The 27,153-nt window shown below is 46.0% G+C and overlaps 1 protein-coding gene across 4 annotated transcripts in view; it reads left to right on the forward strand.

Moving 5' to 3' along the window:
* The window catches only part of KANSL3 (KAT8 regulatory NSL complex subunit 3), a 1,222,374-nt gene that overhangs the window by 1,108,228 nt on the left and 86,993 nt on the right, over window positions 1–27,153 (forward strand). For 3 of the 4 annotated variants that reach the window (XM_069619075.1, XM_069619076.1, XM_069619077.1), the window contains one exon: window positions 9,155–9,326. In XM_069619075.1, the coding sequence (XP_069475176.1) occupies window positions 9,155–9,326 (172 nt within the window). The remainder of the gene's footprint in view (window positions 1–9,154; window positions 9,327–27,153) is intronic. The other variant, XM_069619078.1, reaches the window with a different exon arrangement.

Here is a 27,153-nt window from a genome sequence, read left to right on the forward strand (position 1 = left end):
TGAGGTTCCAGCTAATGCCATTGCTTTTGCAATAGCTTAAACATCTGTACACAATTGGCATTAAATTCCCTTCTAAACTGTATCTTGTCAAACGGTTTCTTTTTTTTTGGGGGTGTCAGGATTCCATTTCTAGATATCATTCAACCTTTCCCCCAAACCGCTTGTTTTGGGTAGGCTCCTACTGTGAAGAATTCAGAAACATGATTAGCATCTTACTACAGTTGTCTGATTACATAGAATGTGTGTTTTGCCGTGATGAGTTCTCTCATTAGTTGATTTGGCAGCCATGATTTAGTTACAAAATTGTTTGTTTGCTAAAACATTCTTTACACAATGAGAACAATTAAAAGATACTGTAAGGAACTCATGGTGGCAACAGTAAAGAAAGACACAAGTGATCACAGTTCAAGTTTGTTAAACTGTATAGGTAGGTTGGAAAAACGCCTAATATAAACCTAAATCTAAGATGGGAGCAAGCTACGACCATCAAATAATTATAAGGTTGTCTTAGTGGCGTCTTGTCAAATAAAAGGGCCTGTACTAGTGTAAACCTGCATTTCTTGTGGGTTTTGTGTGGTCAGACTGTTTTTCCATGTTTATTTTGGCGGGCAAAACTTTCATTGCATTTGGGCTGCTGGCAAAGATGGTGTGCTTTACCTGCATGGGGAGCGGGCGGGTCTGTGAGGGGATTCCACCTCGGTGCAGACTGGAGCTCCCCTGCAGAGATATGTCGGTGGAATGTTCCCCATGGGAATAAAACCAGCAGGGGGATCGCTGTGAGGGAGAGCCAGGGGACAAGAGGGGAGGGCGTCACTCTCCTTCCGTGTTAGATAGCTGCTATGAGGTAGGAGTGGGAAGTAGTGTGGGAAGGGGGAAATCTGTTTTCCGGCGTTTACTGAAAGAGTTGGGAGCATTTTGTTTTTCGCAGACTGGCGTGGCTGGGTCTGAGCCAATCCTGTCGGAGGATACACGGAGCAGCGATTATCGTTGATCAGGGTGGTCACTGACCCCTTCATGATTCACCCCTGTTATTCTGCATAGGCCACGCTTGTTGTCACTTTCTCCTTCTTGCCTCTTAAGGGGGAGGCTTTGGCAATTAGCGTGCACGTGAGGGATTGAGCAGAGTAGGGTAAGCAGACAGATGGGAGCGCTATGATCGCAGCGCGTTTTCCCTGGTTGTTAGTTTTGTTTCTTCGCCCTGGGTGGTGAGGAGCACCCCATCTGTGGGGGTAGGATCCGCACAAGGTTGGAGGGCAGCATCTCATGAGGGACTAGCATGGCTTGGCGGTAGGCAGCCTAGATTCAGGGTTACAGAGAACAGTGCTGGGGCAACATCGTGTGGCGCCAGTCAGTGTTTTCTTTTTCTTCTACTCCGGCTGCTGGATCAGGGATATAGGGGGTTCTGCTAGGGCCGGAGGTACTCCCGCTAGTTTATCCCCCTCTCCCCAGGTGGAGTGGTGGTGTTCAAGTTAGCCCATTTGGGCTGTCTGTGCTTGTTGGTCTTTGTCCTGGGTGTTATATCTCTTGTGGTAGTCTGCAGCTACCTTTAGTTCAGGTGTCCAGGCGCTGCCTCCGGTTCTTACCAGGGAAAGGGAGGCCAATACTCTAAAGCAGCATGGTTGACATTAGGAGCGGCTTGGTGACAGGGTAACTAGGAGGCGCCATATTTAATTATCAGATGTCAATGAACTCCTGCTACCCGGCCACTTATTTATGTATGAAATATCCACCTCCCCTCTGCCCATATTACTGCATTGATGCTATTTAATTATTTATTATTATAATGTCAATTATTTATTTCTGTATGGATTGAGAGCGCCCCACTCTAGGGGCACAGAGGTGTAAAGTTACTCATGTGATAAAGAGAATCCTATATACACATTCAGTTATATAAAGATGCTGTTCAAGCACTGCAAATGAAATAAGGCTGTGTCTGTTTATTTAACCATGTTCTCAGGTACAACTGCCAGTCATCAGGGCTGACCTACCATACGAGAGAGCCATATCCCCCTCAGTGCAGCCTGCATATACTAAGGTCTCTATTGGCCTTTACAAGATGGTTCACAAGTTATCCCCCTGGGTTTAATTTGCACATGTGTGCAGTCAGGTGTAAGTATCCCGGCTCAGGCCCCATACAGGTTGCTGCTCACTCCTTCATACAGAATCAAGGGGAGAAACACCTTACGCAAAAAAAAAACGAAGTGTTGCCAATCCTTAAAACTAAATACAAAGAGTGTGGTATAGAGTTCATAAGAAAGAAAGAAGTGTTCACAAAATAAGTCAATGTGGTAGCCGGGTCTCCCTTCCCCACATTTTGAGCACGGGACAAGGTGGGGCTCCTGAGCACAGCACACTCGCGAGCTTTCCCAGCACGAGACTGCAGATCCGTCCTCGGGTATCAGGATCTTCGGTGGTTAAGTCTCTTTTATAAAAAAACAAGTCTCTTGCCATCAAGGACCTGATGTGTTCAAAATAACCAAACAAAAAGTTCCTTTCTGTATGTACGTTGGGTGATGCATTTTCACCCCTGGATTCCCCTCTTCCAGGTTCAGACCCTTCTTGAATGTTACCCTCCCAACCCCCACATCCCCCCCTGTCGGGTTCAAGTCTTAATGTTCTTTTAGAAAATCCACTGTGGACATCCCTCTGTCTGGTTCACTCTTGTCAACACAATGTTCATTGGGGCATCATGCTTCACCCCGTTCTGCAGGGGCATCCCTCCGTCTGGTTCACGTTAGCCAGTCTCACAGTTCCTTCTACTTTCACACTATGTGGGATTTGCTTCCCTTTGTTTTCAAATCACTTGTCGGTCAAAGACTTTTCGACTGTACAGGTTTTTTTTTTTTTACTCTACCCCTGTATGACCACTTTGACCTTTTTCCTTGCAGCTCTCCTATGGCCTTCTGCTATCAGTAGTTTCAACAGTAGGGGGGATCAGTCGGAGCCTTTCGAGTGAGCACCCACGTGGTGCCGGACCCCTGTGCAGCTGGTCTTTCCCCTACATTTTTACAATTCTTTATGTACAGTTCAAGGGATGTCTTTTCACACTTTCGCCTCTCGCAACCTTCTTTTGACACAGACTGGTTTCACAGTTTCTTTGACTCACCGGCTGTATTGAAGGCTTTGTTTGCGTCTTTGTCTTCACCACAGGGTCTCCCTTTGTCGGTCTCAGAACCTTCTTAAAGTTCCTCAAGGTTCTCCCTCATCCGGGCTCTGACCCCTTTTTAAAGTTCAGCAAGAAAGCTTCCCTCTGCCGGGCTCAAGCCTACTTCCAAAGTTCACATTTTTAACAAAATGGTTTTGGGACTTCTAGTCCCGGAATGCACTGGGCTAATTTTGCTCCCACTTCATTGCTCCCCAAAATGTCACTTTCTGTCATTAGGAGCAGCAGGAGCCAAAAGGGGATGTTAGTAGGTCAGGGTCTCTCCCTCTGCCCCTCAGAGACCTGGGTTCACCTGCCTGACCCAGGGGAGGAGTTTCAGTTGGTACCGCCAGGCAACCCCACCTGCCCCATGTCTTGCCTTCTGGAAGTACAGTTTCCTCCTCCTCCACACTGCAATCTCCTCACTAGTAGCAGGGCCAGTGTTTGGGCAGTTTTCTTCTCCACCTCCAGGTCTCCCAGGGTCTCTCCAGCTCACTACAGCACTCTCCGGCACCTTCCAGCATCTCGACTCGCTCACAATGCGGTTTCTGGCTGCTGCTTTTACACTCCCAGCTAGAGTTGATTGGAGTCAGGCGTGAGTTGTTGTCCCTCCCTGCCTGACTCTGCCTGACCTCAGTATCGGGACAACATGGAGACTGTCCATAGGAATCCATTGCCCATGGATTCCTATGGGTAATCCTCATGACTCCCATCTGCCTCTTCCTCATACCAGTCCTTATGGATTTCAATAGGTGAATGGGATTATGGCAGTTAAAATGGAGATATCCTCTGGGAGTTAGTTGACATCCCCCTTGATATTCTAAAATAAGGGAATTATGGGATTTGTAGTGTCTGTAGAGGCAAACAAAATTCGTATTGGGGTTTAGAGAGAATCTTGAGTTCCCCTGTTTTCTCCTTCATTTCCGTAAGGGAAAGGGGTGGGGTGGGGTGGGGGGATTTTGGTGGCAATATCCCATAAAGACTGCTGGGATATCGGGTAGGGGTGCATCAGAAAAAGTGGGATACCGCGTCTCCTCTCGCAGTCTCCAAGGACCCCCCCTGCATAGGTGATCCTCCCTCCCTCACTCGTCCGCCCCGATGGTTGGGGATCCAAGAGCAATGGCCCTCCCCATGCCTCCTGAATAAAGGATACCCAGGAATAACCTGGGAGAAACTACTGTTGTCTCATAATACTCAGTTTTGTAACTATTGTGTGCTTAGTCCTTCAGTCACATGACTCTTACACGCAGCCTCCTTTTTTGCATCGTAAATGATTTAACTACACAGGCAGACAAACTGGACTGAAGAGCAATGGAATACCTAAGCAGGAGGAGGGATAGTGCCTTGATCTGAGCGGAACAAACCACTCTCTTGATTCCAAACTTAGTTTCTAACTCTTAAACAACTGCACTCCTGAGTTCATTTGATGGGCATTCTATACAAGTGTCTGAAGGGCTAAATATACAGTAATATCCTGATAGGAGGCATCAGCCTAAGTCATTGGTCTTCAAACTTTTATGGCCCGGGCCAACCCTGAGCAAAATGTGCTAGCCCCCACCCCCCAAATGCCAAATGGACATTGAGTTCAAATGGCTATGAACTATTGCATGCCGTCACCACACCCTACTCCTTGTATAGTCTCTGGGCTCCACCAATCGGTCCCATCAGTGTCTCTGGGCTCCCTCATTCCACTCCTAGCCCAGTCCCTGGGATCTCCCCTCCCCACCACAGACCCTGGGCTCTCCCCCACCCTGCTCCCACCAATGTCTGTAGGCTCCCCCCACCCTGCTCCCACCAATGTCTGTAGGCTCCCCCCACCCTGCTCCCACCAATGTCTGTAGGCTCCCCCCACCCTGCTTCCACCACTATCCCATGGCTCCCCCCATCCTGCTCCCACCACAAACCCTGGGCTCTCCCCACCCAGCTCCCACCACATTCCCAGGGCCAGTGGCAGCTGGCAAATTCTTTAAGTGGAGGAACATAAATATTTCTCCCAGATATATGCCATAGCGACAGAGCTTAACGAGGCAGCCTGAACCAATCAAGGGTGATTCAATAGGGTTCTCCCCCGAGAATTGTTTTTAAATTATTGGCTAAAATGGTGCATATTAGAAAATACGTTTGAAAATAAATTGGTAAAAAAGCCAAATAGTTTGCAATTAGCGCTAGGGGCCGGGGCGGCCAGCATGATATTTCTTTACTTGACATCTATGATAGATGTCCAGTAAAAAGATACTGTGCCTGCCCCCTGGGCCCCACAGGGCCAAACACACTCTCAGAATCAAAGTGATTATGTGTTAATGCAAGGCGTTGAGGGGGCTACACGGGGTGGGCAAGGGCAAAGCATGGTATTTTTTACTGGAAATCTATAATAGATGTCCAGTAAAAAAAAAAATACCATCCCTGTCCCCTGGGCTCCACAGCTTCTTAGAAAGAGAGCTGATTTTGGCAGGTGGGGTAGGGGGATTGTGCAACAAAGGCATGTTTTAAATGCCTTTGTTGTACAACCCTCCCCTCCTCCCCTCTCACCAAAATCAGCTCCACAGATAACACAAACATTCACACAGCATTCACACTGAAAGCACTCTTATCATTCACACAAGCACTCATCATCATACGCTCACTCATAACACAAGCATACACGCATCAATACACATAAATAAACAGTAAATGAACATTGTTAGGGAGAATTCTCAGAAATGTGCCAATTCCTCTCTACCTTAGACACCCCCATTACTTTTGCTGGACTCTGGGACTTATTCATTTTTAACCTGGAGAGAGTGAGACCTTTTTCCCACTCTCTCGTATTTTTCTGTGATTTAAACACTGTTTCTTTCTGGTTTTGGAGTCAGACAATCTCCATAGGCATCATCTTTTCATTGTCACACACAGCACCTTCAGTGCAGTGGCACAGGGAAGTCTCTTCGATTTTCTAAAGGTTTAAATACCTTCTCTTGGATAAAGTACTGTTTGCAAGAGCAGTAAAGTGAAATTGACTTTCTTACAATTGTAACTTTCTAGACCCAGCACACACTGTCTTACCATAGGATGCTGGAGGGGATACTTAGTGTCTAGTTTCTCATGTAACATTTTTGTTACCCTTTCTACAATTAATGGCTGGTGGCAGTGGTTTACTTTTGACTACCATTGTGTGTTTTTACCGTGGGCTGCGTTTGCCGCTGCAGTGGAGCACCCATGGGTGCCCATTTTATCAAAATGGCCCGGTTGTCTTCTTTTTTCTTGCTGGAAAGGTCCTTCTTGAGATTTACTCTGTGCGCCAAACCAGGTTTGGTCCCTTTGTTCGCTTTGTCTTTTGCGGGATTCATGAGTGAAGCCTGCCTCTGGCTCCAGTATGTATGTCTGGCAGTGGCAGGCAGTGAGGGAGGTGCCCAAAACACCCTGTGCTTAATCCCCTTGGTTACAGGAATGCACCCAAAGGGCTGTCCGGCAAGGACATCCACCCTGCTGTGTGATTGACAGCTAGGCTGGAACGAATGGGAGAAACCTGCATAAAAGGCGGGGCTTTTTGGCTTGGAAGGCAGAGTCGACCACTGGACGAAGGAATCCGTAGAAGAACTTTGAAGAGACGCCTGCTGCAACTCCTGGACGGTTGGTTTGCCCGGTGAAGCCCTGCTGCTCTGCTGAAGCTCCAAATTCGCCTTGACTAGAGAAGCCTGGCAAGGACGACTTCTCCCCTTGGGACCAATCAACTCCAAAGTGAACTCGTTTGGACATCCTCTCGGAGCTGGCTGTACTTCTGCTGCTGCTGCTGGAACCGACGTGCCAGGGAAAGGAACACCAAATGGAGTGCATCACTTTTAATATGGACCCGTGCTTCTGGAAGATCCCCCGGGACTCTCAGTAAGCAGGACTGACCAAGCCTGAGCCACCTCAAGAGTGATGGACTTCAGATGCGAGGTAAGTCCAGAGAGGTATCCGTGAGACCGTAGTGGTGCTATTTGCTGAGATGCGAGGATCTGAAACCACAAAGTGCTGCTGAATGGAAGTTGCTCCTTTTCTGCCGCTGACCATCCCGTTGTGTTGTAGGAGTCCCCAAAAGTCCTCCCTCTTGTCCCCACGACTCAGACCCGGGAACAACAGGATCTACAAAGCTGCACAGGAACAGAAGCCAGCTGGAACAATTTCTTCTGATCAAAGGTATTGTACAGTCTAAGAGAACTTACCTCTTGTGGTGTAGCCTTACTTCTCAGTTGAGACTGGTCTTGGTTGCTTCTGTAGAATTGCTTGCATCTTCTACCTCTCACAAGCCTCCCAGCTTGTGACCCTACATTGATTCTACTTTTTCTACAGAGACTTCTAAAACATTGTGCAAGACTTTTACTTACCTGCAAGAAGTGTTTCAGATCACCTAGACTTTTGCCCAATTGATTTTGGCTGGCCTGGCTCCCTGAATGACAGGGGGTTCAAAAGTACTTACCGGCTTCAGAATATTTGTGTGATCTCTTTTTATTCTGAAATCTCTTTACTTTGACATACATCTCCGTATTGCTCTAAATGCACCAGTGATATATTAATGTCCAGTGTCCTAGCCATTTAAGTCACCTGAGGGTGTAGGAAGTGTCTCTGTGCCATCCTAAATGGGTATTTGCTGATTTAGAGAAACTAAGAGTGTGTATTTTGGAGTGTATGTTACTATTATATTGCTCCTTCTCAAGAAGGCTTATTCAAACTGATTGTTAAATAAATTAATAATTGTTTAATCAAGAAACCTTGAGTGTAAGTGTTTATTTGCATACTTGTCACTGTAAACCTCTGTGTAACTCCCCTACTGCTCACATTGACCCCTCTTGAGATAGGCCTGGCTGCTCAGCCACACTATCAACCTGTGTAGTTCAGACTTGTACCAAAGGTTTGGTCCCTATTGCCAGGAGGTCAAGGTTGTTGTAGTGCACCCAAAGTGTACTGCTTCAAATCTTGCCTAACAAACATAAACTTACCTTCTGCCCCGGTCCTGAAGTTTTCTCCCCAGCGCTCTAGCTCCTGCATCATGAACAGGAATCTGGGACCAAGGGCTTCCCGGTTTGTGCACATATGTGTGCAGGAGCCCGAGTGTGGATGCTGAAATGCCCCTCTCTGTCTGTATGTGTGTGGAGGCACAGGAGTTCCCCATCGCACATACAGACATGCAATTTGCCAGCCAGCATTCCAAATGAGTAATCAAGGCTGGCGAAGCAAAGCGTCCGAAGCCTTGCATGGCCCATGGAGCATTTTCGGCTGGGGAACTGAATTGTGTAAGGGAAATTAGTATTTTCCTTTGATCAGCCAGTGCAGGAGCGCTTCCTTAGCTGGAAAAAGCAGCTGAGGGAGCGGTCGGTGTGTCACTGGGCTGGCTCCTCGACTCCTCCATAGTGTGTGAAGGGGGCCACTGGGCCGACGCCTCCTCCCCCATTATGGAAGAGCCCCACCTGCCCGCCCAGGGCTCCACCCCCTGTTTTTTCTTGACACTGACCCCGCCCCACTGTTTGAATACCTCTGACCTAAGTTGTTGGTGTTCCATCAGATCCAGTGCACAAGAACCATTAAAGCTTAGTTCGCTCGATGGATTTTTGTAAGTGTTTTGCATTGTACACTGAGCTGATTTTCAGCTTTGCCAAGACAGTCTTTTCAGTTGATAATGTTCATAGGTGCATCGTATATGGATGGGGCCTTGTGTCATTGGTAATTTTCGTGTGCATGAAGAGGAAAGGGGGCTGTTAGACCTAAGACCAAGTAAGTTTTACTCACCTTGTGTCTCCTGTACTCCTAGTCATTCAGTCTCACCCTTCTCTACATGATACAATATCCCTGCTCTTTAATCTCTTGCTAGTCACTGATATAGATGCAAATAAAAATAGCTAATGTGTGAAAAAGCATGGTGTGTTTTAGGGGGTTCTAGCATGGGGGGGGTCCATTCTTGTTTTCATGTTGTACATGTGTAAGGAAAATGAGGTTGCACCTCAGATGTACAAGAGGCAATACTTTAACTTGTACTACTCACTCCAACACTTGCAGGTCCCAGATGCTGTCCATCGAGCCTCGGTAACACCCACAGCCAGTGCAGTCTCTTCTACCAAGCTGCCATCACAGCCCTCCCTGAACGAGACAGGTAGAGCAACCTCGGTGGGTGAAAGCGCCTCTTCTGAAAAAACATCCACTCGACTAACTACATCAACAGCACCTGTAGGTGAGGTGCAAGCCATGCTGATGTGTCATTGGAGAGATGCAGGTTGTGCTGCTTTGTTTTCCGGAAGACATTTAGGCAATACCTGTGTGTGAGGGAAAGTTACCTGCGGTTCTTTTGTGTACTTGGTAATTTGCAGGCACTATTGCTGTTGAACACATGTGGGAGGGTGTTCTGGGATTTGTACTGTTTTGGAGAAGTTTGGATGTAGTAATCAGTAGTTAAAATTTTGAGACTGCAGGAACTCACGCTAAGTAAACTGTAGGAGCAGTGCACAAAATGTTAAAATGTATGTTTATTTATTTATAGCGTGCGCCAGACCCGAGGGTATTCGGGCGCGTGGTCAAGAATACTTTAAGCTTACAGGTTACAGTTACAGTTACAGTTACAGATTACAGATTGCAGAATAATGGAGGAATAGTTAACAGCGGGGAGATACAACAAAGTAGTAAATACACAAAATAGTCAATGTAAGAGGCAATGTCAGTATGCAAGGAGAAAAGTGCATATACAATATTTGGTGTGTCCGCCGAGCAGCAGAGTTTCGATTAGGCAGGACACAAATAGTCAGAGAGGCACAATTATGTGTCGTTTTCTTTCAGCCATTTAATGAAGTTAAGTCTAAAGTGTGAGTACGATTGGTCAGATCTTAGAGAGGTGGGTTGTGAATTCCACAATTGGGCCGCTTTGACCGGGAAACTGTTACCTCCTGCAGTAGACAGTTTGAAGGGAGGCAAAGCTAGGCAGTTGGTGTACGCTTCTCTGATGGGTCTGTTGGAAGTTCTTCTCTTGAACCTTTCTATTAGGTATTTGGGAGCTAAGTCATTGATACTTTTGAAAGTGAGTGAGGCTGTTTTCAGTTTACTTTTGACATCTATAGAGAGCCAGTTAGATTGTCTTCTGACTTCTGATATATGCTCTCTTCTTGGGATTCCTAGGGCAGCTCTGAGAGCATTATTTTGCAGAATTTGGATGTTTTGCATAGTATGTTTGTTGGCCCCCAGGTAAAGAGCGTTACAGTAATCCAATTTGGATAATACCAGTGCTCTTGCTAAGGTGAGGCAGCTATCGGTGGACAGGTATGGTTTTGCTGCTCTAATCAGCTTGCAGGTGTATGCGGTAGCGGCCATTGCATTCACCTGCTTTGTTAGATTGAGGCAGGAGTCGAGGTAAAAACCTAAAGTTTTAACCTCTTTCTCTAGCACCCTACGATATTGAAGGTTTTGAAGCCTGGCTTACCATATTGAAACGGCAGCATCTTCAGACTGCTTCAATATGATGGGCACTGTAAAGGACAACCTTCAAGCATGAAGATTATAGTAAATACGGGTTCACATATTGAAAATGCATTAATTCACGTCCTCCTATATATAAACTACAGGGCTGTGTCTCTGTTGTATTGGAACAGCCTCAGAAGGGCTCTGAAATAGGAATGGTAAATAAGTCAGACCTAAGATAGTTGTAGCAACCAGACCAGAAATATTATAGCTTCTGGGATCAGTGCCTGCAATCTCTCTCATATATAAGGTATAGAGATAGAGATAGATATTTCTGAGGCTTGTGGAATCTGCTTAGATCACATGCTATGCATAGGCCGACATCTAGTGGAAGCTGCAGAGTAGTGCAGTTGTTGTTTTCGAAACTTGAAAAGGGGCGTCGACAGGGCGTGTCAGTAATACTATCCCTAGTATGACGTCCACTGTACCCATGGTCCTTCATGTGTCGAGGTCCCTCAGGTTGTTTTTTTTCCGCCATCGTGACAGACGCATATCGCTGAGTTCTATTCGGCTAATGCCATTTGCTTAGTGAAAAATGAATACTAGTTACTTTTCCTGTCTTTTTCCAATCCGACTTTGACTCTTCATCGACGCGGTGAAAATGATGACCGTCGAAAATAATTCCAGACTTGACAGACCCTTTAGGCCTTGGAATGCCACACCAGGCTTAGGCCCTTACAGTACGGAGAGTGGGGGGAGGGGGAGAGGGTGAGGGGAGTGGTCATTCTAGAATGCATTTTCCTTTCCCTTTCTCGCCTGGCTGCCATTCCCCATAAACATGGAGAAAACTCCTTTTAAGTTCTGCCCCACATGCAATAAAACATTTCTGTGGATAGACCAGCACAGAGTGTGCAACTTGTGTCTAGCGCGTGACCACAAAGAGAGGCATTGTCGAGCCTGCAAGCTCTTCAGACCAAAAACTCTTAGAGACCGAAGAACTAAATGCTGGGCCCATCACGCCATGCAGGCCAAGGCCGCCATGGATGTGGAGCGAGCCTTCAGTGATGGCAGCGTCGCAGTCTTTACAGACAGCGAAGGCGACTGGTAACAGTCGGGTTCCCAAGTGCAGGCCCCCGACCCCAAGAGACATGCTGGCAGCTCTGTTACAGGGACGACACCCGGCAGCGAAAGCACGAACACTACCCCCGCCACTAAACACACATCCCAGGGCAAGAAATCAACACCGTCGACCAAACGCCTTCTTCGTGGCTGTTACTTTCATAAGAAGAGTTAGTGAATTGCAAGCATTGTCAGTGCAGGACCCTTTCTTTGTCATACATAAAGACAAATTCGCTGAGGTAAAACTCCACACACTGGATGTGAGGAGGGCTGTCCTTTACTATGTAAACAAGAGAAGACCGCTTAGGAAAACAGACCAACTGTTTGTCTCCGTAGCACCAGGCAGAGAAGGAGACCGCATTTCCAAGAATGCCATTTCCAGACGGATAGTCCGATACATACAACGGGGCTATTCATTATCAAACAAAACAATGCCTTTCACACCAATAACTCACTCCACAAGGAGCACAGGAGCTACTCTGGTATTTATCGCAAATGGCCCCATAGACCGCATTTGCTAAGCAGCTACATGGAGCCCAGTACACACTTTCACTGAGCACTACTGCATTGACACTCATTCCAAAGCAGATACACAGGTGGGACAAGCAGTTCTAAAACATCTAATTGCCTCTGCTCCTTCTCACAACCCACCACCTTCTCCTAACATTGCTCGCTAATCTGCGCATAGCATGTGATCTAAGCAAATTCCACAAGTCTCAGAAGGGATACATTACTCACCTTAATCGTATTTCTGATGCTTGTGGCTACTTAGATTCACATGTGCCCACCCTACCTCCCCTCAGAGAAGGTGCATTATATGAGCTTCTCTGATATTTATCTGCTTGGATACACCTGTACTCGTGGCACACTTCATGCTACCTCATGTCAGAAACAAAAAAATCTGTGGGACCTCGACGCGTGAAGGACCATGGGTACAGTGAACGTCGCACTAGGGATAGTATTACTGGCATGCCCTGTCAACGCCTCTTTTCGAGTTTCGAAAACGACTGTAATACTGTGCAGCTTCCACTAGATGTTGGCCTATGCATAGCATGTGAATCTAAGCAGATACAGGCATCAGAAATAAGATTACGGTGAGTAATGTATCCCATAAATATATTTCTGTGAAAGTGTGTTTGTATGTCTGTGGTTGGCTCCAGCCCCATAACAGTTGGTGGGCTGAACTTTTGGCCCAAGGTCGACATACCAGTCTGGGGTGTATTGGCGATAGTGACATTGGACCAATCCCACCCATTCGCCGTGGGTGGGGTCCGGCGGGAGAAAGCTGATTTTGAAATTCTGCAAAAATAGGAAGTTAGGACACAATACAACATACACAAAGCTATAGCAGACCCCCACGTGCATGTTGGCTACAGACCCGGGCAATGCCGGAGGGTACTGCTAGTTTCAAATATATGAGAAATGTAGGCTGAGATAGTGAAATGAAAGCAACTACAAACTAGAATATTGAAACTGCACGAGTGAAGCTCTGAAATATTGAAAGAATACAGGTTGTGGCCTACAATTGTGCCATTACATTAGCAGGACACTGTTATTTAGACTTCCAGATGTGGGTCCAGGGATACTGGAATTCTAGTAGACTGGCAAAGGATATTAAAACTGCAGAAGCCAGGCATGGAATATTGCAACTGCTAACGTTGCCCCAGGACGTTTAGCCCTCGGAGTAGATTCTGAAAGTACTAAAGCTAGCTCTTTTATAGTAAAACTGCAGTGGCTATTTGAAAAGGTACCAGCAGAGGTTCTCTTCCCCCCTCCACCCCCATATTTGCTCCTAATATATCTCGGTTGTATTTGCTTATTTCCAGTAGAGCCACAGATAAGAGATTCAAATAAACCCAGGATGAAGGTTTTGCTTTGTGCTATGATTTTGCGCAGCCGCTGATTGACAAGCCGACAACTTCAATGGAAGTTATGATGAACATATTGAGGTGGAAGGGATCAAGAGTAAGACTCTGATGCAGTAATCGGTTTCAAAATGATTTGACATTTATTTTCAAAATAACAAGATGGTTGGGGAAAATCCTGTCTGTTCCTAACTCTGAGGGGTTTTCCTGCCTCAACAAAACTAAGGCACATCTTTGTCAGGATGTCATACCAAAGAGCGTCCTGTGTCCAGCCCCTAAACTGACCCTTACACTCTAAACTCAATATAATGTGTACAAGGGGATTTCTGTAAGCTATATGTACATTGCTGATGCTTGTGAATCTGCTTAGAATCACTTGCTGTGCATATAGTCCGACATTTAGTGGTAATCCCAGAATATTGCATCTTTTTTTTGAAGATCGAAAAGGGATGTCGACCTGGGAATGTCTGCAACACTGTCCCTACTGTGATGTGTAGTGTTGTACCATGATCCCTCGCGCATCGAGGTATCCCCCAGATTGTTTTTTTCCCGCCATACTGGTCAGACGCATTAATGTAGAGCTTGTGACTACAGGATTTATTGCTAAATATTGATATTCATATTATCGCATCTTCTCACCTTTTCGACTTTCCTCGGCAGCCGTTTCCCGACTTATGTCCGAAGACTTCCGCGATTGAACTCTTGATGACTGGTTGTGGCCTTCAGTATCAGACTTCAGCCTTTCACAGTAGGAAGAGTGGGGATCCTTTTTTCTCGACATTCTCCATTAGAGAATGCCTTTTTTCTATCCTTCACCTGCCTTTCCCTTGTTTGGCTGCTATATTTCTAATATTTAATAGTGGCGAGGACTAGTCATTTACATTTTGCCCTTCCTTTAATAGGAAGTTTCCTTGGAGGGACACTCGCAAAAAGTGTAACAACTGTTTGCCTCGTGATCACGACGAGCGGCGTTGCAAGGCCTGTTCACTCTTTAAGCCTGAGACACTTAAATAAAAGCGCACTAAGCGCTGGGCGGCCTACGCCATGCAGACTGAAACCCATTCCCCCACCGGTGCTGTTGCATCAGACGAGGAACCAGCGAGCAGCCACGTCTCCAGCTTGAAAGCCGAAGACATTGTTGCAGAGTCCTCCGACTCAGGCGTGCCTGTCCCCAGCCCCACTAGGCATGCTGTAATCACTGCTAGGGGGGTCTCACACACTGGTGACAGGGTCACACACCAAGGCAAAGCACACAACGCTCTCCCCACCCCCCCGACATCCCTCGACGTATCAACAAAGCCGATTGCGCCCACAGGCCCGTCAAAATCATCTGCAAAACCTAGAGAACCTACTGGTTGTCATCACTCTGCACTTCCACCTATGTGTTTAGCATAAGGTTAGAACTCTTCGACTTCCCAGGGTGCTCCCCCTAAATCTTTGACAGTTGTTTCAGACACGTTGAAACGCATGTCAACAGTTAACTCACCCTAAATAAAGGGAGTAGTTGTCCAAGACGCATAAACGACCTGATTCCCATAGTTCTGGCACCCAGGTCCCTTCAGCTTTACCTCAAGGTTATGTCCAGGCCTCTTCCACCTTATCTCAGTCCTTACAAGGTCTCCACAGTCCTGTTCATGAGGAGGTCATTTTTCCACTCCCTGAAACCCCAGCTACAGGGACTATGACAAGGTAAAGATTTGCGGAGTGTATGGACAAGGTGTCTTCAGTTTATTTATTTCTCAGACCGGTTCCCCAAGAGAACCCTTCCCGTTGCTGAGGACCCTAGGCCCTTTAAGTCACCTAGACTTAAATCCCCAATTTTTCACACAAGCTCTCCTGTACCTAAATAAATAAACAGATCCTTAGGTGATATATCTCAAGATGATCACTTTGATCAAGGGGTATGAATCTTCGCATGAGTTTCCTTCATACACGTGATTCTTATTGTTCAGCTTCTCACATTCCATATTTCCATCATTTTAATAAGGGTGACCATTCTTCCCATTCCCATTAGGTGCTCTATTTTTGTATATCCCTGGTGTACTCTCCTGTCAGGGTATTTGCAACTTTCTCATTAGTCTTCCAACAAGGGGTAGGATTCCTCCCTTTTATACTTGTTTCTCGCAGTTTCGCAATTCCACATTCACTTAGCTGCTTATTCCTGGTTTACTCTCCTGCCAGTATGTCAGATTTAAACTTCAATATCTTTCAAGTTTACTTCTCTTCTTATTCCTGGTTTACTCTCCTGCAAGAAAGTCAAATTAGTAATTCTCTTAGTCTTTCTCTCATAGGTTTGAGTCAGAGACTCACCGTATGCCTGGTTCACTAACCTGCCAGGGCTTCACCCTCCTCCAATCAATCCCTTTTGTCCACAATATTATATTTGACAATATTGGATCACCGACTTTTGTTTAGCAAAGTTTGTCTCTGTTTCCACTCTTTCTTTCAAACATGTTCAATAAATGGTAATATTTACATTAACTTCTCTTTTGAAGCATCGGGCCACAAACCCGTTTTCAATATAGTTTGCAAATATTCAATTTCCTTCCAATGTTTCACTTTGCCTCTCTCGTGCAGCTCCTGTCACACAGCATACACTTTCAGATGCTCTGGTAACCTATATTTGCTTTCTCTGTGCTTACCAGGCGGCGTCAGTGTCCCTCGCTTCTCATCTTATCCGTTGGCTACAATTTGCTGACTTGGTGTGCGTCCTATTAGACGGCTTGCTCTCATGCTTTTTTTCTGCTGCGTATAGCTCCCACTGCATCGGGCCCTCGAGCAGTGAGTTTCCTTCCTTCCGTTTTCTCTAACAAGTTACCGTCCAACTCTGTCTCTGCCTCTCTCGTAAGTCTGTCGGCTGTGGCAGTTTTGAACGTCCCGGCATAATTTAGAAATTTCCATAGACTAGACAGTGGCGTTGGCTTACTGCTTCCGGTGAACTTCATTGCTCCATCCCTCTTCCTCATCTCGGTACTAAAAGGGGGGTGGTGATTGACTGGGAATATTTGGATATTCTTCATCCCACATCACAATGAGCCATATAGGTATGTTGTACGGACACCTGGATATCATTAGAAATGATGGCTTCAAGATTATTTTGTTCTATTATTTTCTTGTCCCTTTGAAGTTTGTCTTCCCTTTTGTGATCCTCCCGCAAATAGCCACCCCCAATGGCAGTCAGGTAGCTTCTACCTTTCCCTGGCCACGTAAGGGAAGCTTCCCTCTGCAGAATCAGTGGCAATAATACTAGATTCTTCACAAAGGTCACAATCATATGGGGTGCTTCTTTGTCAAAAACTGAAAACAAACCGATATTTACAAAGTGGGATTTCAGATGGATCCCCAAAAGTGTTATACCTCTGGCTGAAGCCTAGTGGGTTACAAGCATTTGTTAGTAAAGATTTTTTTATTACTGCTTTCCTCCAATAGACCTCTTTGGGGCACCCTTTCTTTGTGTTTTAATTATACTCCTGGCTCGACTTTTCAGTAATGACTTCTCCTTTACTTCCTGTCATTTTGCCCATGGGGAAACTTAGTCCATAAGACTATCAGTACTGAGAGACTGTCTCGTTTTCTTGCTCGTCCTTTGCCCATATTTTTCTTTGGCCTTGTTCCTTCCGTCTTAGGTCTGGAAATGCCATATATGGAATACCCTTTCTTTGGGCACGCTGCTGTTTTCGTGGGAAAAGTAGTGGTTTGGGTGTGAGCCCGGATGTGAGGGTTAGGACTATCTGGCCCCAGTACACATGAACCTGAATGAGCTTCCAGTCCAGATCTTGGATAAAAGGACTCCTCCTGCAGCGATTCTTCAGATCACTGTTGAAGCCAAGTCCTCTACGAAGAACAACAGCCTGTTGATGATCCGAGGACGACCCCTCCACCTGACCTGCCCCAACTCCAGTAAAGTCTCAGTGAAGCGCTGTTCCTCTGCCTGATATCAAGAACCTATTAGTTCTTTGAAAACTGGACCAGAGGGAACAACCAGTTACGACGCCTACTTGAGGATCTATGCCATCTAAGCTGTAAGTGATTTCAATCCGGCACTTCACCTAAGTCAATGCCTAGTGTGTAATGCACAACTGAAATCCTTATTTAATTATTTGTCTATAAGTTATTTTATTCTGAACGATGTACCACTTGTATAACGCCCATCTCTTGGAATGCCCCCCTGCCCCCCCACTTGTCACACTGAACCAGGAATCAGGCTGGTTTGCAAAGTTAAAATATTTATTTATGTATTTCACAATATAATCACACTATATTAAATGGGTATACAATAATCACCAATGGGGTGATGTCAAACTAAGCAATCTCTTTAATCATAAGGAGTAATAATGAGCAAAAACAATGCAGCACGGAAATAATACTTTTGGGAGTATATTAAAATCAAATAGCGTGGTTACTATTTCCCCCCTGCACTCCCCTCAATCCCTCCAATATGAAGAAATAGAAAGAGAGGGAACAGGTTTCAGGAACGCAGAATTCAAACAAGTGTCAATCCCAATTCCCCCCCCCCCAGCAAACACAAGAGAGAAACAGGAATGATTGGCAAACTGCCAAAATGGTTTTAAAGTTGGCTTTGAATGGGATAGGTAAAACACTAAATATGGTTTAAATGGCTGAAATTGTTTAAATTGTAATTTATATGGTTGAAGACAAACACTACAATGATTTGACACCAATGAGCAATGTGCAAACTGAAATTTGAGGTCGGGTGCAATGAAAAGCTATTTTGCACGTTATAGATTTTGCCAAAACGAAAATTTGCGGCAAACTTTTACGTGCGTGGTAATCGCGATCGCAGGAGAACTTTCATTTCTAGCATGAAAATTGAAGAAGTTATGGACGTTTTCTTGGAGGTCGTTTTTTTAGATGGAGGCAAATTTTAAAACAAGGATGCGCTTTTAAAAGACAAACAGGATTTCTTTACACTAGGTATGGACTATGAAGAAGAAATACTGCACGACAGCACCGCCACCAGACCAGGACGCCTCTGGATCAGGTTTTTGCCTGCCGAGACGCTTGCCTTCTTCAGAAAAATATATATCAGCGCAAAGATCGGTTTAACACTACTAGTACAGAAGAAATAATAGGAATGACATAAAGAGTTTAGGCAGTTCAAAAGTAGTCTAACAATGCAGTTCTGGTTATAAGAGGATGGGTTTGGATAGGGATGACTATGGACAGTACATAGACTACTCACTACATAGGTTTGAACAGAACCGTCAGGGATTCTGGTCAGAAATTCTGCTGGGCACACCGGACTGGGACAGGCTGCTGGGCACACCGGACTGGACTGGTGGGCAATGGCTCTGGTTCACAGCTATCTGGTCACAGCACAGCTCTACTGGGTTGGGTCTTTGGATTCTGGCAATAATTCTTAGCAGGAAAGCAGTACAGCACAGCTAGGCTGTTCTTTGGTTCCCCTTAGAGGTCTGGGGTAAATTTTGGTTTCTGGAATTTTCAAGGCCTAGCTGAGAATGGTTCAGCTATGGAAATGGGCCTTTCTGCTTGCCAAGTTTCTGCAGTCTGGAGCAGGGAAGATGTCAAGTTCTCTTGCAAAGTGCTACGCCAGCAATCGGTTAGTGGATGAATCTGTGTGTCTCTAAATCCTCAGCTGTCTCTATTTATGCATTTGATAAGGGGGTGTGTATGCTGAATTATCCTAAGCGCACCCCCTTGGTAGGCTATTGGCTAGAGTCTCCCCTCTCCCTTGATTGGAGGAGAAAACAGGGCGTCACCATGATGATGTGGGTTTATGATTCAGGGAATCCTCCCCTTGACTTTTAAACATGAAATCTACTTTTAGTATAATACATATTTACAATTTAACAAACTTTATAACAATAACATATCTAGATCACATATTTTGTGGCGCAGATGCTCTTCCAAGCCCTGTCGCGGTAGGATCTTGGGTCTGGATTTGACAGAATTTCGCACTTTGTCCAGGACACAATATGTAGTTTGTCCAAAATGTGTACACATATGCGCATTGTATCTGGGCGTGTGAAGTTTCATGCTTTTGACGTAAATACATTTGGTATAAAACCACAATTTCTACAGTTACGTCCCCGAACATAGCACAGATTTCTGGCTCCTCTTAAAATGTGCAGCAAAAATTTAGGTTCAGAAGTCCAGGGTTTACATATTTTTTACAATTGTCCATAGTCAATTATCAGTCTTTTTAGAAATATACTTTTTGTCCATTGTGAATCAACAAAAGTTGTCTGTCCCCGCCTCTGTTTCCTCCTAGCAGGTCTGAAGCAATCCGCCCCCTTCCTTCTGGGAGAGGCCATTTTTGACACTTCACAATCTGCATATCCTTTCAGCCAGAGACAGCCCATTGTGTCCTTCCCAGAGCAGCCCAAGTGCCCCTCCCCTCTTAATCAACACATGAATGTGAGTTCCTGGCCTAGAGAGCAGACGGGAGGTGCCTTGCCCAGTGGGGGAAGTTGTTTGTGGTTTTGGCTTGAATCAGGCTTACTTTAAAAGTAATTTTGTTACATTTTTCTTTGTTGAAAATAAACTTGCAATTTTAAAACGAACATCTAGAACACTGATTCCAGACTCTAAACCATGAAGTTTAAATAGTTGCAACCTAGGTTACTCTTGATAACAGTTCACTTAGATTTTAGACATTAGATCTTAATGGTACAAGTTTACAGTTCCAATGCAGGCTTTTGAAAACAGCATTCAGGCAGCTGCTGGTACGGCACCCAGATTTTGACAGCTTTCACAGGCAGGCAAACTGGCTGTGGATGTTTTTGTGACCAATTCAGCTTTCCAGGATATTGCAATTCCACAATGCTTTCTTGACTTCAGTAAAATGTGACACCCAGCAAGAGGATTGGATGTTTGCGGGTGTTTAGGACCAGCATTTCATATTTTCAGCAACCAAGAAAAGATTTAACTGCAAGATTTCGGATTTCTTTCAGCAAGCACTGCTTTTCATCTGTGCTCCATTTTTACATGTTGGGCAGCCCAATGACATGTTTCAGAAGTGCGGTCTCCATTCCACCACTGACAACATGCATGGTAGATTTGGCAGCCATCTTTTTGTGCTTGGTAGAGCGCAATTTCCTTAGGTTTTGGCATGCATGAGGTTTTTGCGGCCATGTTGATGATTCTGGTGCCATCAGCACACAGTGATGCCGCAGGGCAGAGCATAAGCGGGTTAATGCATCCCACAAAGCCCCCCCTCGCTACTTGTCTTTTGATCGCCTGTCAAGGGGAAGTCGGGAGATTGGGATGTTCAGTTATATTTTCGGTCCAAGTGGCAAAATTGGTCTACTTCTCCCATCAGTGGTGGATTGACAGGTTCTCCTCACCGGTTCCAGATGGAAGTGTATGGAGCGATACCCTGGGCCCCTTGGGTCTTTCCTCCTGGTCCCGAGTGATCCTCCTTGGGCTTAGGATCCATGGTTTCAGTCCTAGGATGAACAAACAGAGCATATTTGTAGACATTTCCCCACCACTATTCATGTAGTGGGGCAGACGCATACATTTGATAGATACATGACAATCTTTCCCGCTTATACTTATTACTGATTATAGCAGATGGAATGGTTTTTACAATCAGAATTTTCTAGGGAGCTGGAATGTCCCCCTCTGGGTTTCTAGATGAATCCTCTAGTTGCTGCAGTGTGCGCCGAGGATGGCAACACTTCAGCTGGTTGATGTGGACCCACTTATCTTCCCCTTCTGCCAAACTGCCTTTGGGGATATAGATTTTGTAGGTGACTGGTGAGATTCTGTCTACAATTTCAAAAGGTCCCCGCCAGCTAGGAAGAAATTGGCGCTGTTTGGCCTGGTTCCTTTGGAAATTGTACAAGTAGACCCCGGTCTCCTACTTGGTATTCTTTTCTAGTTGTCTTAAGGTCATAGTGAGTCTTCATACTGTCTGCAGATCGGTAGATTCCGCTGAGCATAGGCAGAAGCATGTTGAAGGTGTTTTCTCAGATTTTCAACATGCTCATGAGTTGTGGAGGCATTTATCAAAGTCTGTTCTTGGATTTTGTAGAGCAGATGGCAAGGGAGCACCATCTTTCGTCCAGTCATCAGCTCAAACAGTGACATTTTTGTTGCAGAAGAAGGGGTAGATCTGATGGCCATCAGGACAAGAGGTAATCGAATGTCCCAACTTGTCCCAGAATCTGCCACAAACTTTTTTAATATGCTCACAATTGTCTTGTTGTATCTCTCAACTCCACCACTAGAGGTTAGCCGGTAGGCAATGTGTAGTTTCCTTTTGACCCCAAGTATCTCCCACATCTTTGTCAGCACTTCGCTAGTGAAGTGACTACCTCGGTCTGACTCAATCCTTTGGGGTAGTCCAAAATGCGAGAAGATGTGGTTGATCATCAGGGCAGCTGCTGTTTCTGCCTTGCAATTTGGGGCCGGGAGACATTCCACCCATTAGTAAACGAGCATGTCACTGTCAACATGTACTTGTTCCCCCTAGAGGAGCGAATCACGGGCCTGATAAAATCGACTTGTAAATCTGACCAAGGCAGTGTCATCCCCCTCTTTTGGAGAGGCGCACGGTGTGTATGGGATGTTGGCTGAAATTGCGCACACACAAGACACCCCTTCAAGTATTCGTCGAGGTCCTGCCCCATGTCTGGCCAGTATGCAACCTCTCAAGATTTCAAGTGTTGTATGAAACCCCCCGATGACCGGCTGTGGCCGCATCATGGGAGTGACTTAGCCTCAGGCTTCGGAATGAGGTGAGGACCACCCACTGGTCATGGTCAGCTATGGATCTCCTCACCAACAAACCGTCTTGGAATTGGAACATTTTTTGACATTTCATCAACACTCTGAGGTCCTCTTCCCCTATGTAATCGGTATCAGTCAGGGGAAAGTTCTCAGGGTCCTCAATATGTTGATAAAACTTACCAATTATCGGATCCCCTTTTTGAGCCGTAATCAAATCAGCATCTGGGGTCTCCTTACTCCATTGTGCAGTTGAGAGTTCATTGTGAGCATTTGTCTCGGACCTAATGATAGCAGTGACCTGGATTTCCCCCAACAGGGACTCTATCTCAAGTAGATCCCCTTGGATTACTCCGGTTTTGGCCAGCTGATCAGCTAGGTCATTTCCAGTTTTGTCTGGTCCCTCTACCTTAGAATTTCGAGGTGACCAGATCATCAATATTTTGGATTCATTTTCCATGTTTCAATGGTTTGTTATTAGCACATAGCATGCCCCTGGTTTTCCAGTTAACCAGATGCTCCACAAACCCGTCCCGTACATAATCCGAATCTGTGATAATGTCCAGTTTGTGGAGTTGGTGTTGGACAGCAGTGAGGATGGCTTGATGCACAGCCATCAACTCTGCCACTTGACTACTTCGGGGACCTATTTTGTACCCAGCGGAGGGTTCTGGGGCATCCTTCACCCATGCATTCCCTACGCCGGCCACAAGTTCGTTTTCCCCGTTGTTGTCAACATGGTAAGAGCATCCATCCACAAACAGTGGGCATTCCCTCACACTGGTCTTCTTCATAGACTTTGTGTGGGAAATTAAGGTATGCCTCCATGTTGTCCTTGATTTTAAGACTTTCATCCTCGAGACAGTTTTCTCTGGCACAATCATGCAAGTCAGCCAGACCTTGCGCGAGGGGACTCTTCTTGTTTTGGCCATAATCTGACCTCCACGAGAAAGCCTTGCATTGACCGAATCCAGGAAGTACATCGGGAATTACTCACATTTCCGGCCCGGATTCTGTCACTTTGGAGATATTGCAGAGGCTGGTGTGGAGTCTCCACTATGATGTGTTCCCCCTGGATAAACGGGCAATAATTCTTCAATGCCCACACCGTTGCCAGGAGTGCCTTCTTACAATCGTTGAATTTTTCCTCCACGGAGGATAAAGTTTTAGTCGCATAGGAGATTACTTTATTGACCGTGTCATGCTTTTGATATAATACTGCAGTCAATCATGTATTTGAGATCCCTGTCTCCAAGAAAAACTCCTTGTTTTTGACAGGGTAAGCTAGGCAAGGCGCTTGTGAGAGGCTTCTTTTGAGTTGTCTTACTGCCTCGGCTTGTTTTGGATCCCACTCCCACTTGACCCCCCCTTCAACAGATGGATCAGGGGTCTTGTGATCTCTGCGTAATCCTCAATGAACTTTCTACTGTAATTAGTTAGTCCAAGGAGGCTCCTTAGTTCCTGCAGAGTTTTGGGGTCTTTTACTTTCTGGAGTGCTTCCACTTTCTTTTCCTGGGGAAAGAGAACCTGAGGAGTAATCTCATGCCCCAAGAAATTGACACGGGTTCTACACCACTGTGCCTTTTTAAAGGAGAGTTTTGCTCCGGCCACCGTTAACTGTGTCAGAACATAACAGATCTCCGCTATGTGTTCCTCCACAGTCGAGATTTTGACTAAAACATCTATATAGGCCAGGTTACCCCTCTCACCCAGGTCGGGCATGGCCTTGTGTAGAAAAATGTTAAATTTATTGCCGGAGTTGATGTATCCGAAGGGAATCCGGGTCCATGTCTACTGATGCCCCCCGAAGGTAAAGGCCAGCTTGTATTGGTCCTCCCTACTGACAGGTACAGTCCAGTACCCATTGGTCAGGTCAATGGCAGTGAATACCTTTGACCCCTGGATCTGGGCCAGCCCTTGGTCAATGTAGGGAAGAGGCCATCGGCAAGTATGGACCAGTTTGTTGAGCTCCCTTAGGTCGGCACAGAGCCTCCACTGGCCGTTTGGCTTCAAAATCCCCAGCACCGGATTATTAAAGGTACTGTGGACTGGACAAATTATCCCACAGGACTCAAGGTTCTTAATTATTTCAGTAAGGGACTCCATTGATGCGAGAGGCAAGCGATATTGCTTCACAAACACTGGAGTCATGCCAGGGTCCGTGGGAATTGTTGTTGTGTGGATGTCGGTGCAACCATGAGTCCTCCGCAAAGAGATCTTGAAAATCTAAGAAAACTTGTTTCAATTGTTGCTTTTGCTCACAGGCATCAGCTAGGTTGACTCTCTCTTCAACCATCTGCCTAAAGCCTGACAAGACGTCCGGTTTTGCTATCTCAGTGGCCTCCTCCAGCTGGGTGGAGAAGTCCCTGGTCAAAGTGCTGATTTGGACTGGTGGCTTCAGGAGGGGAAGGCAGTCCTGACAGACTTGAAATATCACCTCATCCCTCCTGAAGTCACAGGTCACATCTTCCTTACCATAAGGGCAGGAAGTGTATACCAGTAAATTCCCCCATGCCAGGTGAAGATCCTGTCTGGTGTTGCATCATCGTCGCTATCACTGTCAAAACAGTCTTTGGGGATGGGTCCTAACAGTTAATTACCTAGATCTATGGAAAAATGTCGGTCATCAACCGCCATTCCAATAATGGTGCCTGCGGCTACAGTGATACTCTTTAAGTCACTGTTATCCACCTCTATTGGAATGGTGTCATGTTCTATATTGACTAGTGGTGTTAGGTTTACCCCCAACCCTTGCTGTTTGAAGCGGGCATTAAGATGAATATAGGCGTCAGGGTTTTTTAGTTTCTGTGCTCTTAACTTTCACTTCGAGTGAGAATTGTCGGGTCCGTTCTGGGATGGTGACTTCCTCTCCAATCTGAATTTCAACTGCATAAGGCAGCAATTGAGCTGACCTAAATGCTTTCTCTGGGTCATCAAAGTCCATGTGATTACCCGCTAATCGGGACCAGGCTTTGAAGTTTATTAGGTCCAAACTAATGGCAAAGCGATTGAGAATGTCACTGCCTAAGTAAAATGCGGCAGGGATATCTCGCACGACCCAACAATTATGGACTATGCTCTTGTTGCCAATGGACATTTTGAGCATATATCTGCTAGGCAGGAGATGTTTGGAATTGGGTGTTTCCAGATCCATTTTCCATTTGTCTTATCAGTTTAAATGTGGGACTGGCTGGATATTTTGGGAGTTTGCAGAACATGGCCTCGCTGATGAAGCTCTTACCGTTGTTCACACACACTCGGGCGAGAACAGAGTCCTTCCCTTCATTTAACTGAATAGGGATGAACCACTGCTCTCTAATTTTCTGAATATCAGCCAGGCTTGTAGCTGATTTTTCATCTTTCTGGACTAAAGGAGTGGGATTTTCTGATTGTGAATTTGTAAAGAATTTCAGAGTGCTTCCTTCCCGTGTGGAATGCCACATTGGACGGGAAGGAAGGTTGATTTTCAGAAATAGAGAGGACTCGCCATCACCAGTCTGTTGTCCTACTGTAATTACTGTCACGTCTGGGATCTGATTATTCTGGAAGTGAAATTCTATTGGGTCAGGTTTTTGTTCAACCATGTGGCATGTGCCGTTTAAACTAACATGGTTGACACTATGTTTCAATTTTATTGGTTGGTTAGTCTGGGTCCAGAGGACCTTGCTTACACAATCTATGAGGGGAGACAACCTACGCTGGATGTCATTCCTTAATAAACAAGGGGTGTCCTCTGGAGTCACAACTATGACCGGGTGCTTCACCTTGTGTCGCCCAATTTTAATGTCCAAATCCGCAGTCCTCTCGACAGGAATTTGCTTCCCGTTGAAGTTCTGAAGTTGTCCAGGAAGAGGGGTGAGAGGAATTTGGTATTTCTCCCCCTTCCCGTATTCAGTTGATCAAAGGCTCTCTTTGACAGAAGGGTAGCTTGGGATCCAGTGTCCACCAGTGCCAAAATTGTACACTGCCCCTGTATTTGGACCGGGGCATAAAATCTTCCCTCCTTTTCCTCAAGGGGGCAAAGATAATGTACATTTTTGGACAACTGGTGGGTTAGTTTCTTGGTTTTGGAAACTGACAAAAAAGTGATTTAGGCAGGATTCTGTTTGGAGTCTTGGAAATCTGGAAGAAAAAGATGACGGCTAGATATGGGGGAAGTTTTGGGTTCCTCTGGTTCTGGGCTTCCCTCCCTCCCCCTTTCTGGAGGCATTCACCAGCATGGGTTGGAACCAGGGGATTTTCATGCTGGTGATTCTGGGGTTTGATGATGGGTGGTGCTAACTCGGTCCCCAGATCTCCCCAGTCTGGATTTGGATCCTTTGGGACCCATCTTACTTTGGGTGGAGTTCCCCCATCTCTGAAGGAGAAGATCCTTTTCCCAGGATCCTCTGAAGATCCCTCTCCTTCAAACTGGAAGACTTGTACCTCCTCCTCAAAATGGGTCTTATTGGGCTCTTTATTTCTCCTACCCCCTCTCTGCTCCTTTGGTTGCAGACTTTCGGGGGCAGGAGATTTTGGTTCCGGTTCCTGGGTTTCCAGGGGCTTTTTACAAGTGGGGAAGGAAGCTTCCTCCAAGGCTTTACACCCCCACCTCCCCCCTTGCCCTTGTGCCTCCTCCCTGGGAACCGGTGGGTTGTCGGGGTTCTTCCCCCGTCATTGCTCTGGAGCACCAGGTCTTGTATTTGAGGCATTCTGCGCCACCATGCTCATCTGAGGGTTCTGTTGAGCCCTCAGCATGCGACCCAGATCCTGTGCCATGTTCTGGACCTGGCGCTCTAGTTGGGACACCCGCTATGGCTGGTACGGGGTCCTCGTGTCTCCCCTGGGCTGATCCCGGGAAGAGTAGCTATCCCTTCTCCCAAAATACCCCGGGTTAGGAAAGTTTGGGTACCCCTCCACCCTTGTCTGGGCTCA

Source organism: Ambystoma mexicanum, chromosome 10 (assembly GCF_040938575.1).
Source record: "Ambystoma mexicanum isolate Mex_15411 chromosome 10, UKY_AmexF1_1, whole genome shotgun sequence".
In the NCBI taxonomy this organism is placed as follows: Eukaryota; Metazoa; Chordata; class Amphibia; order Caudata; family Ambystomatidae; genus Ambystoma; species Ambystoma mexicanum.